At 41.2% G+C, this 13,616-nt stretch overlaps 1 protein-coding gene across 3 annotated transcripts; it reads left to right on the top strand.

The window, feature by feature from the left end:
• Positions 1-6,190: 6,190 nt before the first annotated feature.
• On the top strand, positions 6,191-13,002 carry LOC123864511. 3 transcript variants are annotated; one of them, XM_045904996.1, is made up of 7 exons: positions 6,191-6,440; positions 7,397-7,499; positions 7,926-8,033; positions 8,470-8,613; positions 10,564-10,688; positions 11,259-11,439; positions 12,021-13,002. In XM_045904996.1, exons 1-7 carry the CDS (start codon positions 6,417-6,419, stop codon positions 12,212-12,214), a joined length of 879 nt encoding a protein of 292 aa, XP_045760952.1. In that variant the 5' UTR covers positions 6,191-6,416; the 3' UTR covers positions 12,215-13,002. The 3 variants fall into 3 exon arrangements, with proteins under 3 accessions (XP_045760952.1, XP_045760951.1, XP_045760953.1); XM_045904995.1 differs by having other exon boundaries at positions 6,192-6,440; positions 7,917-8,033; XM_045904997.1 differs by lacking the exon at positions 6,191-6,440 and adding an exon at positions 6,900-6,918 and having other exon boundaries at positions 7,917-8,033.
• Positions 13,003-13,616: the final 614 nt, after the last annotated feature.

The raw sequence follows: 13,616 nt of genomic DNA, 5'->3' as shown, positions 1-13,616 counted from the left end.
TCCTATTGGCTTTGCCGTAGTCGGGTAAAAATACCCGAGTACGGAACCCTCGGTGCGCGAGTCTTACTCGCAATTGGCGAGTTTATACCTACTAATTATTTTATTTTGTTGCAATCACAGCACATATTGAATTGCCAAACTAGTTCATTTTGAATCTTGTTTGTTAACCCCCGACCCAAAAAGAGGGGTGTTATAAGTTTGACGTGTGTATCTGTGTATCTGTCTGTGGCATCGTAGCTCCTAACTTAATGATCCGATTTTAATTTAGTTTTTTTTTTTTGTTTGAAAGGTGGCTTGATCGAGAGTGTGCTTAGCTATAATCCAAGAAAATCGGTTCAGCTGTTTGAAAGTTATCAGCTGTTAATCTAGTTACTGTAACCTTCACTTGTCGGGGGTGTTGTAAATTTTTAGTTTACTTACACGTGTTTATTGGCGTCACTCAGAAAAGCAGGTATTATTTAAATATTTTTATCGAATTATTGGAATGTCCTCTCCGAAACCAACACAAAAAAACACAAGTTTAATGTGCAAGGTTATCCGAGAGTTTTAATCTAAACAAACTAATGCCAAAATAAATAATTTAATTAGAGCGTGATTGCTATCACAACATCTAATTATCCAGTTCACAACCCAAATACCGAAAATATGCGATATCGCCCCGAATCTCGGAAGGAGACTGAACTAAAACCTTCGAAACACCCGTATTTATGCAAGTTCAATCTTGTTGGCCTCCTAGCAACAGATTGTATGACATCGAATGAGCCAAATATCGATTTTATCAAACTACCTGCATTAGATAAATTAATAATTTTATATTATTTTTGACAACTCAAATCAATTTTTAAAAATAACCTTACAGTTCGGCCGTCCTGAATTTAACACGTCCTCGTGTTTCTAATCAATCTTGTCATGTCAGTCGCGGGCTTCCTTGCCCTAAGTCAAATCCAAATCATGGGCTATCCTGCCCTCCGTCAAATCATTAAAACCTACCCTTGAACTGCCGAACTCTCAGTTTTAATATCAAGTCAACAATAAATCCAAACGACTAACTTCTCATTCGATGTATACAAAATCTGAACCACTTATTGCAAATTACTTTCCACTTCACAAAAGACTAAATTCTTAAAAAAAAAAACTAAAAATTTTAATCACCAAATCAAACTCAATAAAAATTTTAATCAAATGTGGGTTGTTTACAAAAAGATACCAAAGCGAAATTAAGACAACGTGAGACACGTCCCGCTTCTGAATTATTGGCGTCACTCAGAAAAGCAGGTATTATTTAAATATTTTTATCGAATTATTGGAATGTCCTCTCCGAAACCAACACAAAAAAACACAAGTTTAATGTGCAAGGTTATCCGAGAGTTTTAATCTAAACAAACTAATGCCAAAATAAATAATTTAATTAGAGCGTGATTGCTATCACAACATCTAATTATCCAGTTCACAACCCAAATACCGAAAATATGCGATATCGCCCCGAATCTCGGAAGGAGACTGAACTAAAACCTTCGAAACACCCGTATTTATGCAAGTTCAATCTTGTTGGCCTCCTAGCAACAGATTGTATGACATCGAATGAGCCAAATATCGATTTTATCAAACTACCTGCATTAGATAAATTAATAATTTTATATTATTTTTGACAACTCAAATCAATTTTTAAAAATAACCTTACATGTTCATGCAAAAATACAAACCATCCAGGGAGAATTACAATAAAGGAGCAACAACTCGTTAATTTCGTGAATTATGTATTTAATTCTAGGTAGGTACCTATGTAAAATTTAAATTGTCACCTCGATGTACCATTGTGAATCGACCCGCGGTAAGTAGGCACTCAAACAAAGAAATTATAACACCTAAGTCTATTGATAAACATAATCGTCGTCTTTGATATTTGATTCTATGTTTAAGACTATTTAAATGAAAGAACTAACCTTTGTTTTGGCTTGTTAGTTGTTAGGCAGATACCTACTTATACCCATATACGTCACACAAGTTGAGGATAAAAATAATAGTCGATATAATATGGGTATTGGGTAGATTTAAATAATTTTATAGAAGGAGGTACTTCAGCACTTCAAGTTGTTTTCAAGGTTCAACGGATCATAGTGTAACGCCTTCAGTAGGACCACTCACGTGTAAAATAGGTAATACTGATAATTAATAAAAAATAATTACTTACACCTACCTCTACTTGATGAAAACCCAAAATTAATATTATTAATCATTAATTAATATTATTACCTAATTTTAAGACTGACTCTTTTGTAAGGTTATTTTTAAAAAGTTGATTTGAGTTGTCAAAAATAATATAAAATTATTAATTTAGCTGATGAAGGTAGTTTGGTAAAATCGATATTTGGCTCATTCGATGTCATACAATCTGTTACTAGGAGGCCAACAAGATTGAACTTGCATAAATACGGGTGTTTTGAAGGTTTTAGTTCAGTCTCCTTCTGAGATTCGGAGCGATATCGCATATTTTCGGTATTTGGGTTGTGAACTGGATAATTAGATGTTGTGATAGCAATCACGCTCTAATTAAATTATTTATTTTGGCATTAGTTTGTTTAGATTAAAACTCTCGGATAACCTTGCACATTAAACTTGTGTTTTTTTTGTGTTGGTTTTGGAGAGGACATTCCAATAATTCGATAAAAATATTTAAATAATACCTGCTTTTCTGAGTGACGCCAATAATTCAGAAGCGGGACGTGTCTCACGTTGCCTTCATTTCGCTTTGGTATCTTTTTCAAAACAACCCACATTTGATAATTTTTTTTAATGAGTTCGGTGGTTTTGGTAATTTAGTGATTAAAATTTTAAGTTTTTTTTAAAGAATTTAGTCTTTTGTGAATTGGAAAGTAATTTGCAATGAGTGGTTCAGATTTTGTATACATCGAATGAGAAGTTAGTCGTTTGGATTTATTGTTGACTTGATATTAAAACTGAGAGTTCGGCAGTTCAAGGGTAGGTTTTAATGATTTGACGGAGGGCAGGATAGCCCATGATTTGGATTTGACTTAGGGCAAGGAAGCCCGCGACTGACATGACATGATTGATTAGAAACACGAGGACGTGTTAAATTCAGGACGACCGAACTGTAAGGTTATTTTTAAAAAGTTGATTTGAGTTGTCAAAAATAATATAAAATTATTAATTTAGCTGATGAAGGTAGTTTGGTAAAATCGATATTTGGCTCATTCGATGTCATACAATCTGTTACTAGGAGGCCAACAAGATTGAACTTGCATAAATACGGGTGTTTTGAAGGTTTTAGTTCAGTCTCCTTCTGAGATTCGGAGCGATATCGCATATTTTCGGTATTTGGGTTGTGAACTGGATAATTAGATGTTGTGATAGCAATCACGCTCTAATTAAATTATTTATTTTGGCATTAGTTTGTTTAGATTAAAACTCTCGGATAACCTTGCACATTAAACTTGTGTTTTTTTTGTGTTGGTTTTGAAGAGGACATTCCAATAATTCGATAAAAATATTTAAATAATACCTGCTTTTCTGAGTGACGCCAATACTTTCATATAGTAGACAAGTACCTACTTACTTATTTAGATCTACCAGTAAAGTAGACCTGTTTGAAATAAACGCAACTGAGAAAAGATATGAATCCTAGGAAAAGATTTCGAAATCGGTTCAGTCAAAGAATGTATTTTACATAGATATTAAGTCAATTAAGAAAGTTTTCTATACTTTAGTGTTGAAATGAAAACTGCTTTTAATTATAATAATAGGTAGGTAGATGGTAGGTAGTTAGCTACTTAGCTATTAGGTGCATTGGGGTAATTTCGACAGGAATTTCTTAGACCCGGGCGCGTTTAGAACCCTCATTGCTTTAGTTTTAAGTTTACGTAATTAATTATAACCACTATAGGTACATCTTACAAATCTAACAATAAAATTCTGATTTCTGGCCATCAATTGGTCATACAACTCGTAAGTACTTCGAATTTTGAGATTTTTGAGTTTATGAGATGATCTAATCTAAAGTATTTATTTCGGTTAAGTAATTGAACAATTCTAATAATTAGGTTGATTTTTGATTTACCTATCTTTACAAAGGTACTGAAAGATATTTTGAGCAACATTATATTATGGGATACCTAAATACTCGTAATGTACATAGTTATTTTTAATTTTAGCACTTGAAAAATTGGGTTATTTCTTCTTGAAATTAGGGCAATTGCGATCTGCAATGGGCTTTTCATGATGATGATGGTAGTACCTATTATCAAATCAAATCAAATTCATTTATTCAAAGTAGGTACTGTTGTACGCCTTTTGATCGTCAAAACTCAGAATTTTATTGTTAGATTTGTAAGATGATAATAATATAGTGGTGATAATTAATTACGTAAACTTTAAACTAAAGCCACAATATTTACATGAACATACATATCATATAATATCATCTACAAGTAACTAAGCTTTAACACCTGAAAATTAATGTAAATTAACATACTGGCTACCCTACTACCACCTACTACACTGTGGCCCTAAAAACGTAATATTATTTTGTTTGTACAATCCAGGGCCGGCCGGAGGCCCGTTAGATGAGCGCGAGCCTGGGGATTCCATTTTGCATTATGCTAGGCCCCCAATTGATTCCCAGTATGTAATTTTTTCCCCATTTTTTTTTTAAAGAAAGTTTTTTTTGCCGTATTGGGCAATATCTGAATAGATTTGATTGTAAGTTAGGCTCCTTACTTCGTACCGAGTGCCACTGGCTTTAACTATTTTGAAAAAAGTTAAAATTAAAACATCATGAACTTGATAAAATAAGTGAGTAGTTTTTTGATATTTATGCAGAAAAAAAAATAGGTAGGTATAGTGTTATATAAATAACGCTAGTTATAACAACTTACTATAGGTACATAATAATATTGTAATATTAGCATGAGCAAAGTGAGCGCTATTCTTTTGCAATATTTTTTACTAAGTACATTAGCCGCTAGCCCGGCTAAGAAGTGGTTGGATGAGAAAGGCTGAGGACCGGTTGTGGTGGTGCTTTTTAGGGAAGGCCTATGTCCAACAGTGGATGTCCACAGGCTGATGATGATGATGACGATGATATTAGCTGAGTTAAAGATCAATAACATTCCTCTTTCGCCTCGTACTAAGCGTGAAGCTTGTGCTAGTGCCAGCCAGGCAACCTCCCAGTGTGCCTGACTGTTGCAGGGTCCCTTTTGGATACGTCTGAGGGGAAAAGCAGTATTAATATAGGAAATAATATATTAATATAGTATGGCTAATAATTTCTCTTCGGGGATATTGTTGGCTATGACTAATGACCTGGCAGGACTTTGGGGCCCCTCCACGTGTCCCCTCTGCCCAGCGATAAAAAATAAAAAAGGCACTACAATAATGCAACGGCTGGGATTTGAACCGCCGACCTTTCGGATTTCAGTCCGCTTCTATAACCGTTGAGCTATTGAGGTTAATGCGCACGGGTGCCTCGGTCGCTTGCAGCACGGTAATATTATCTATTCAGTATTCTAACTCGGCAGTATCTTTGAAATAAATACCTACAGCTGCGCGGTACGTAAACATGCGGTAGGGCTGCCCGTCTCCAGCAGTTTAATTACATTTGCCTACTTTGTGTTTCCATCTAGTTTTGTGATTGTAAATATACTTTTTTTTATATAAATCCGCATTCTAGTATAAAGCTTTTAATCAAAAATTGTTTTGGGCAACATGGACAAGATAGAGAAAATGGAATATCTTTTCCTTGGTTATAGATACCTGCAGCTACTTTACAATTTATATATTTGGTTTTAATGAAGTTCGGAATATTTTCTCCATTTTTTGCATATATTTCATAAAATCATCGCTGGGTACAATCAAAAAAGTTTGCGAATTAATCTTATTGTAGTCCCGGTACCTTAAATACCGACATTCTAAGCTGAAATTGTGGCTTCTTTGATCGGGTTTCACATACAACGAAAAAATCGCGTGGTTATTGTTAGAAAAACAAAAAACCGCTCGTTCGTCACTGCGGCACAGTCGCGACTGTCTGCGTGTCGAGCGCCTGCCGACATCGAGGTGCGTAGGTATAGCTCGCGTTTCGTCCATTTGTATGAAGTTGGAATACTGTATACATACCATTACCGTGCTTGCAGTTTGCACCACCCCTGAGCCGGCCCTGTTACAATAGTACTTATTTTTTTCAACTCGTTTGTCAGCGCAAGCGCAATATAGGCAGCCATTATAGTTTTAGAAGAATTAACCAATGAAAGATCGCCTTTCGGCGTAGCACGGCTTTATCGTTTAATTTTGTCATCACTCATCCGAGAGTAGGGATATAGGGTGGACGCAGTATATTGTTGCAGTTTTTCTGCAGTCGCACGCGCAGTCATATCCTTGAATCCACTTTTACAATTAGCTTCATAATGGAAGATCATTTTTCGGAAACGGTAAGTTTTTTCTTTGTTTTGCGGTTTTTTGTGCTTTCTTGGTTCGATATAAAGTTATTTCATTAGTAGGTACCTACAGTCAGTAGGTGTGGTTGAAAAGCGAACAGTGCCACCGACGTATTTGTGACAGCGTTGCCGCGTTGCTAGTGACAAGGTATTGCTAATTTATGAAATTCACCAAGAAAACATGGAATTCTTTTAACATAGCGAAAATTCAATATACTTACCTACATAGTTACTTAGCTTAATTTCATTTCAATATTAGCTGATATCCGCGACATCGTCCGCGTGAATTTCAAAATGGCAGCTGACGCTTTTGCTCACCTGAACAGATATGTTGGCGGTACTGTAGGTAGTTATGTATTTCACTATACTTTCAAGTTCCAACTGAAAAGAGCGCCGCCATCTTAGACTAAAAACCCAGGCCGCCATATTGTTGAGAGATTTCTTTGCTGTCGATTGTTCAATATTGCTATAGGTAGGTATTGAAAATGTTTAAAATATTAACTGATTCGTTTAGTACCTACTAGAATATTCTTACTTTCTGTTTATTTTTCGAGTTTGTGTTCTGACTTTTGGTTTATATTTCGAGTTTTTGTTCTCACTTTCTGTTTATTGTTCGAGTTTGTGTTCTCACTTTCTGTTTATTTTTCGAGCTTATGTTCTTGCTTTGTGTTTAATGTTTATATTACGTCAACATTTATGAGGTAGGTGTTTAAATAGGTCGATCTAGTTTAATAAAATTTATGCTTAAGTAAGTACGTAAAACGAAACGAGAATTTTAGTTTGTTAGTGTTGCTAGTAGTAGGAACTAGGAAGATACTTTTTTTTCTCTCTCGTGTGGCTTTACAAAGATTAGCCAATGTCAAGTTTTTAGTTATTTGTAACAAGTTAGGAAGCTAACACCTTAACCACTATGATATCCCGGCTCTTTGTACAAAGGTAATTATTTTCAGTTCGCGCTGTGGGGAAGCCAGGCCACATCCTGGTCCAATGTCCAGTCCCAGCTGCAGGGCTCTGACCTCAGTGGAAGGCCCAAGTCTTCTAGCTTGAATGGGTGTAAGTATGAAGCTCATTATTTTTTAACAAACTGATGCCCGTTGTTAAAATTTCCATGGGAACTCTTTGATTTTTCGGCAGAGATGTACCTACCTACCTACTTACTAATTCTAGATAGGTAGGTATATCAAAACCGGGATAAAACGTAGCCTGTGTCCGTTTCCGCGGCATTTCTAAAGCCCCATCCGCTTAGCCGATTTGTATACATATTTGGTACCGAGGTAGCTTGCGTCCATGTAATTGACATAGGTAACTTTTTATGTCTGATTCTGTTATGATTTTGAATACCCCAAATCCACGCGGACGAAGTCGCGGCCATCATCTATAAAATAAAGGAACTTTTGAAGTCCACGTTGAGGCCATCCATGTACGTACAATCAGCAGTTGCTAGTGGTCCGTAACTCGGTATATTTGCAGTGGGGTCCATGGGGTCCATCGACGCGGTGAGGGAGGAGTTCCGGAACAACGGGATCGACTCCCCGTACGACCCTGAGGAGGAGCAACACTTGTACTCGTCATTTGTGCAGAACACGGGTATGTCACGAAGAATTTTTTTTATTGTTTTTTGTTTTGTATTTTGTTTCCAAATTTTTATTTATTTTTCCGCAATTGGGGCCTGTTTCACAACCGCCAGATAAATTCTTCTTCTTCTTTTCTTGTTTTGTGTTTAAATTTTCTCTGACGAATAAAGACGTTTCGGTAGTTTATGTACCTATTTACTTGGGAATTTGTCAAAATGTTGACACCCAACCACCTTGAGACCCAACATTTACCGGTTACCGGTTACCCGGTCATAGGGTTATATACCCTGCCACTTCAGCTTCGCAACCCGTTGAGCTATGTCGGCCACTCTGGTTTCCCTACGGATCTCCTCATTTCTGATTTGATTACGTAGAGAAACTCGAAGCATATCTCTCCATCGCCCGCTGAGTGACTGAGCTTTCTTATGTATATACATGTACTTATCCAGGACTAGCGGGCATGGGTCAGCCGGCCGTGTACCTGCGCCAGAAGTCATGGCCGGCTCCAGACGCGACCCCCGCGATGCCCATACCGCGTCCGAGCGGCCCCAGGAGGCAGAGCATGGAGGAGATGACGGCTCCAAGCGTTCCAGGTAACATCCAGGACTAGCGGGCATGGGTCAGCCGGCCGTGTACCTGCGCCAGAAGTCATGGCCGGCTCCAGACGCGACCCCCGCGATGCCCATACCGCGTCCGAGCGGCCCCAGGAGGCAGAGCATGGAGGAGATGACGGCTCCAAGCGTTCCAGGTAACATCCAGGACTAGCGGGCATGGGTCAGCCGGCCGTGTACCTGCGCCAGAAGTCATGGCCGGCTCCAGACGCGACCCCCGCGATGCCCATACCGCGTCCGAGCGGCCCCAGGAGGCAGAGCATGGAGGAGATGACGGCTCCAAGCGTTCCAGGTAACATCCAGGACTAGCGGGCATGGGTCAGCCGGCCGTGTACCTGCGCCAGAAGTCATGGCCGGCTCCAGACGCGACCCCCGCGATGCCCATACCGCGTCCGAGCGGCCCCAGGAGGCAGAGCATGGAGGAGATGACGGCTCCAAGCGTTCCAGGTAACATCCAGGACTAGCGGGCATGGGTCAGCCGGCCGTGTACCTGCGCCAGAAGTCATGGCCGGCTCCAGACGCGACCCCCGCGATGCCCATACCGCGTCCGAGCGGCCCCAGGAGGCAGAGCATGGAGGAGATGACGGCTCCAAGCGTTCCAGGTAACATCCAGGACTAGCGGGCATGGGTCAGCCGGCCGTGTACCTGCGCCAGAAGTCATGGCCGGCTCCAGACGCGACCCCCGCGATGCCCATACCGCGTCCGAGCGGCCCCAGGAGGCAGAGCATGGAGGAGATGACGGCTCCAAGCGTTCCAGGTAACATCCAGGACTAGCGGGCATGGGTCAGCCGGCCGTGTACCTGCGCCAGAAGTCATGGCCGGCTCCAGACGCGACCCCCGCGATGCCCATACCGCGTCCGAGCGGCCCCAGGAGGCAGAGCATGGAGGAGATGACGGCTCCAAGCGTTCCAGGTAACATCCAGGACTAGCGGGCATGGGTCAGCCGGCCGTGTACCTGCGCCAGAAGTCATGGCCGGCTCCAGACGCGACCCCCGCGATGCCCATACCGCGTCCGAGCGGCCCCAGGAGGCAGAGCATGGAGGAGATGACGGCTCCAAGCGTTCCAGGTAACATCCAGGACTAGCGGGCATGGGTCAGCCGGCCGTGTACCTGCGCCAGAAGTCATGGCCGGCTCCAGACGCGACCCCCGCGATGCCCATACCGCGTCCGAGCGGCCCCAGGAGGCAGAGCATGGAGGAGATGACGGCTCCAAGCGTTCCAGGTAACATCCAGGACTAGCGGGCATGGGTCAGCCGGCCGTGTACCTGCGCCAGAAGTCATGGCCGGCTCCAGACGCGACCCCCGCGATGCCCATACCGCGTCCGAGCGGCCCCAGGAGGCAGAGCATGGAGGAGATGACGGCTCCAAGCGTTCCAGGTAACATCCAGGACTAGCGGGCATGGGTCAGCCGGCCGTGTGCCTGCGCCAGAAGTCATGGCCGGCTCCAGACGCGACCCCCGCGATGCCCATACCGCGTCCGAGCGGCCCCAGGAGGCAGAGCATGGAGGAGATGACGGCTCCAAGCGTTCCAGGTAACATCCAGGACTAGCGGGCATGGGTCAGCCGGCCGTGTACCTGCGCCAGAAGTCATGGCCGGCTCCAGACGCGACCCCCGCGATGCCCATACCGCGTCCGAGCGGCCCCAGGAGGCAGAGCATGGAGGAGATGACGGCTCCAAGCGTTCCAGGTAACATCCAGGACTAGCGGGCATGGGTCTGCCGGCCGACCCCAACTTTTAATATGGGCACCTTCAAGTCAAGAGTAAATAGGCTACTCCTAGGCAAGCGCGCTTCATCTTAGGTTGCATTATCACTTGCTAGCAGGTCTGATTGCAGCCAAGCGCTAGTGTATATAAAAAAATCGTGTGGGTAGGTTAAAATGATAAAACAACTTTTCGCATTATTTATTTTTGAAATCCGTTTTATCCTTCAGCTAACGGCGAGGGCTTACCGCAGCATTGGACGCATTACGACATGAGTCTGCTGAACTCGATCCCGAGGGAGGTCATCCACTTCTTGCTGGACGCAGTCGTGCAAAAAAAGCGTTCGAAGTATGAGGTGAGCTTATTTTTTTTAACCCCCGACCCAAAAAGAGGGGTGTTATAAGTTATCTGTCTGTGGCATGGCACTTAGCTCCTAGAAACTAATGACTGATTTTAATTTAGTTTTTTTTTGTTTGAAAGGTGGCTTGATCGAGAGTGTTCTTAGCTATAATCCAAGAAAATCGGTTCAGCCGTTTGAAAGTTATCAACTCTTTTCTAGTTACTGTAACTGGTAACCTTCATTTGTCGGGGGTGGTGTTATAAATTTTTAATTTACACTTCTTGTGTTATGTGTTCATTAGTGTTTATAATACGGGGTGTAACCAGAACGCTGGCAGAAACATAGCGTTATTATTATACTACCTAAACACAATCCAATGCTCATAGCCTTAATAGATAAATTGCCTTATTTTGTAGTTTTAGTGATTTAGTATTTTTGGAACCCGCAATGTATGGCGTGCAAAATTTGATTCCATGCCCCACCTACGACGCGGCATTGACTCCGAGTGGCTTACTTATTTGAACACATTATAGCTTTTGAGGGGGTTTTGTGTACGCATAAATCAGGGGGCAAACATTGTTGAAGGTGATGGAGTGCCGTTTCTGTAAGAAAAACGGGGAGAAGGAGTCGTACTACCGCTCGCACCGCCTGCGCTGGCAGGGCCGCATCACGTGCCCGGTGCTGCGCCAGTACCGCTGCCACCGCTGCGGCGCGCACGGCGATGACGCGCATACTTTGAAGTACTGCCCACTCGTCACTGACGATGGTGAGTATGATGTCGTGGTGTCCCTCTCAACATTCTGTCGGGGCACTGGCCTCTAAGCCGAACCTCCTTGCCCGAGCGTCTCCTCACAGTACAGGCTACCTACCGGGACCATTTATTTTAGCCCTTTTGGAAATGGACTAAGCCGCGCCTGTATTCGGCGTCAGCCTTGAGGTAACTGGATTCATCTCTATGTTGGAGCTTGGTGTAAAGTCTAAACTAGGGTGTCCGGTGGGTGGGGTATCGTAGCGTGGGCGGAGTGTCCGATGCGTCCAGTCCAGTCCGGCGATCCCGTGCGATGGGATTTAACTACATAATATTTCTTTTGGCCAAATTAATCCCGGGCAGCTAGTCCTACTAATATTATAAATGTGAAATTGTGGATGTTTGGATGTTTGTTACTCAATCATGCAAAAACTACTGGACGGATTTGGCTGAAATTTGGAATGGAGATAGATCATACCCTGGATTAACACATAGGCTACTTTTTCCCCGAAAAATCAGAGAGGATTTTGAAAAACGTAAATCCACGCGGACAAAGTCGCGGGCACCAGCAAGTATAAAATAAATTTGTTGTTTTGCAGAACGTATGAAATCCATCAACATGATGCGAAGCATGCGTCAAAGCCGCCGCCGCAACTGGTCAGCGCCATCTAGCGACGTCGCCGGCAACTACGGAGCCGTGAACCCCGTCGTGATGAGAGATGGTGTCGTGTACACGCCTGCAGAGCCTCTGCCTCTTGACCCGCTATGGGAAGCTTTGATCTCAAAATTATAAAATCGATATTTTGCATTTTTGACTTATATTTAGCATTACTATATACCCTAATCATTGGGAAAGTTTTGTTGATTTTTTTTTTTCATAAAATGTTTATGTGCCAAATAGTCGATAGATGGCGTTATTTACTAGTTGATTTTGTATTTTGTTTATTTTTAGGGGATGTTTCACAACCACCCCGTTAAATTGTAAAAATAAACTTTGCCTATCTGTTGAATAGATTTTACAGTTTGACCAATTGAAAGCTGTCAAAATGTCGTTATTCGTCGGATAAAGTTTATTTGGAGGTTGTAAAACAGGCTCCTAAATTATTAATCAGAGATTATTTTCAGTTTTTTTTAATTAAGTTTATATTATTGTGTTAGCTATTACTTCAATTGCTATTAAATCGTTGACTATCAATGTAATAATAATTATTTTTGAACTTGTTTGACGATAATTTGCCTTTGCGAAGAAATAGCGAAGCGGTTATACTATTTTGCTTTGTAATTTTTATAATAAGACGAAGTACTACTAACCACTAACCTAATCAATTTTTGATATTATCAAGCGTTTTTTATTATTAATGCGGTGCGGACGATGTTGGGATGATGGTACACTATTTGTAAAACTTTTAACAAATTACAATCCAATCCAGTATTTCAGTGCGCAATTTTTCAAATTGATCACTGAAATGATGCCATGGTAACACCTATACTTACGCCAATGAAATAATTCATCCCAACATACAATAAAATAAGTACTTATACTTTTTCAATAAAATATCATTTTTAACTTCCCGTCATAATGTCCAGTTTTTTTGTTTTTTGTAACTTTATTACTAACCAATGAAAAAATACAGTCAGTTAGTGAGTTAAATGACTGTTTTTTTTATTTTTGAGATCAAATAAATAAATAAAATCATAAATATAATTGCTGTTTTATTTAAGACTACCTACCTTATGTCCACGACTTCGACAAAAACCGTGAATTTGTGGTTACATTCCAAAAAGAAAGTGTTGAGCAGGTTGAGCACCTATTTTTTTTTTTGCATTCGATGGTACAGAACCCTTCGTGAGTCCGACTTGCACTTGACCAGCCAAAAGGAAAAAAGGAACCGTTATAGGATCACTTCGTTGTCTGTCTGTCGTGTTTGTCAATATCTACATATACAGGGTAGGGTAATATAGCGTATTTTCCGTTGACCTAGAACATTAGAATCATGAAATTTGGCAGGCAGGTAGGTCTTATAGCAGAAGAAAAGGGAAAATTTCGAAAACCGTAAATGTCTGTCATGAACATATAATTAATTAGTATTTTCAAAGTAAGATTACTATACCAAGTGGGGTACCATATTATGAAAGAGCTCTCTCTACCTGTACAATCTACATTCTAAAACAGATTTTCATTTATATTTATGCGT

This window comes from Maniola jurtina, chromosome 4 (assembly GCF_905333055.1).
Source record: "Maniola jurtina chromosome 4, ilManJurt1.1, whole genome shotgun sequence".
Taxonomy (NCBI): domain Eukaryota; kingdom Metazoa; phylum Arthropoda; class Insecta; order Lepidoptera; family Nymphalidae; genus Maniola; species Maniola jurtina.
Note: the sequence above shows the minus strand (reverse complement) of the source record. Positions and strands in the feature narration are given on the sequence as shown.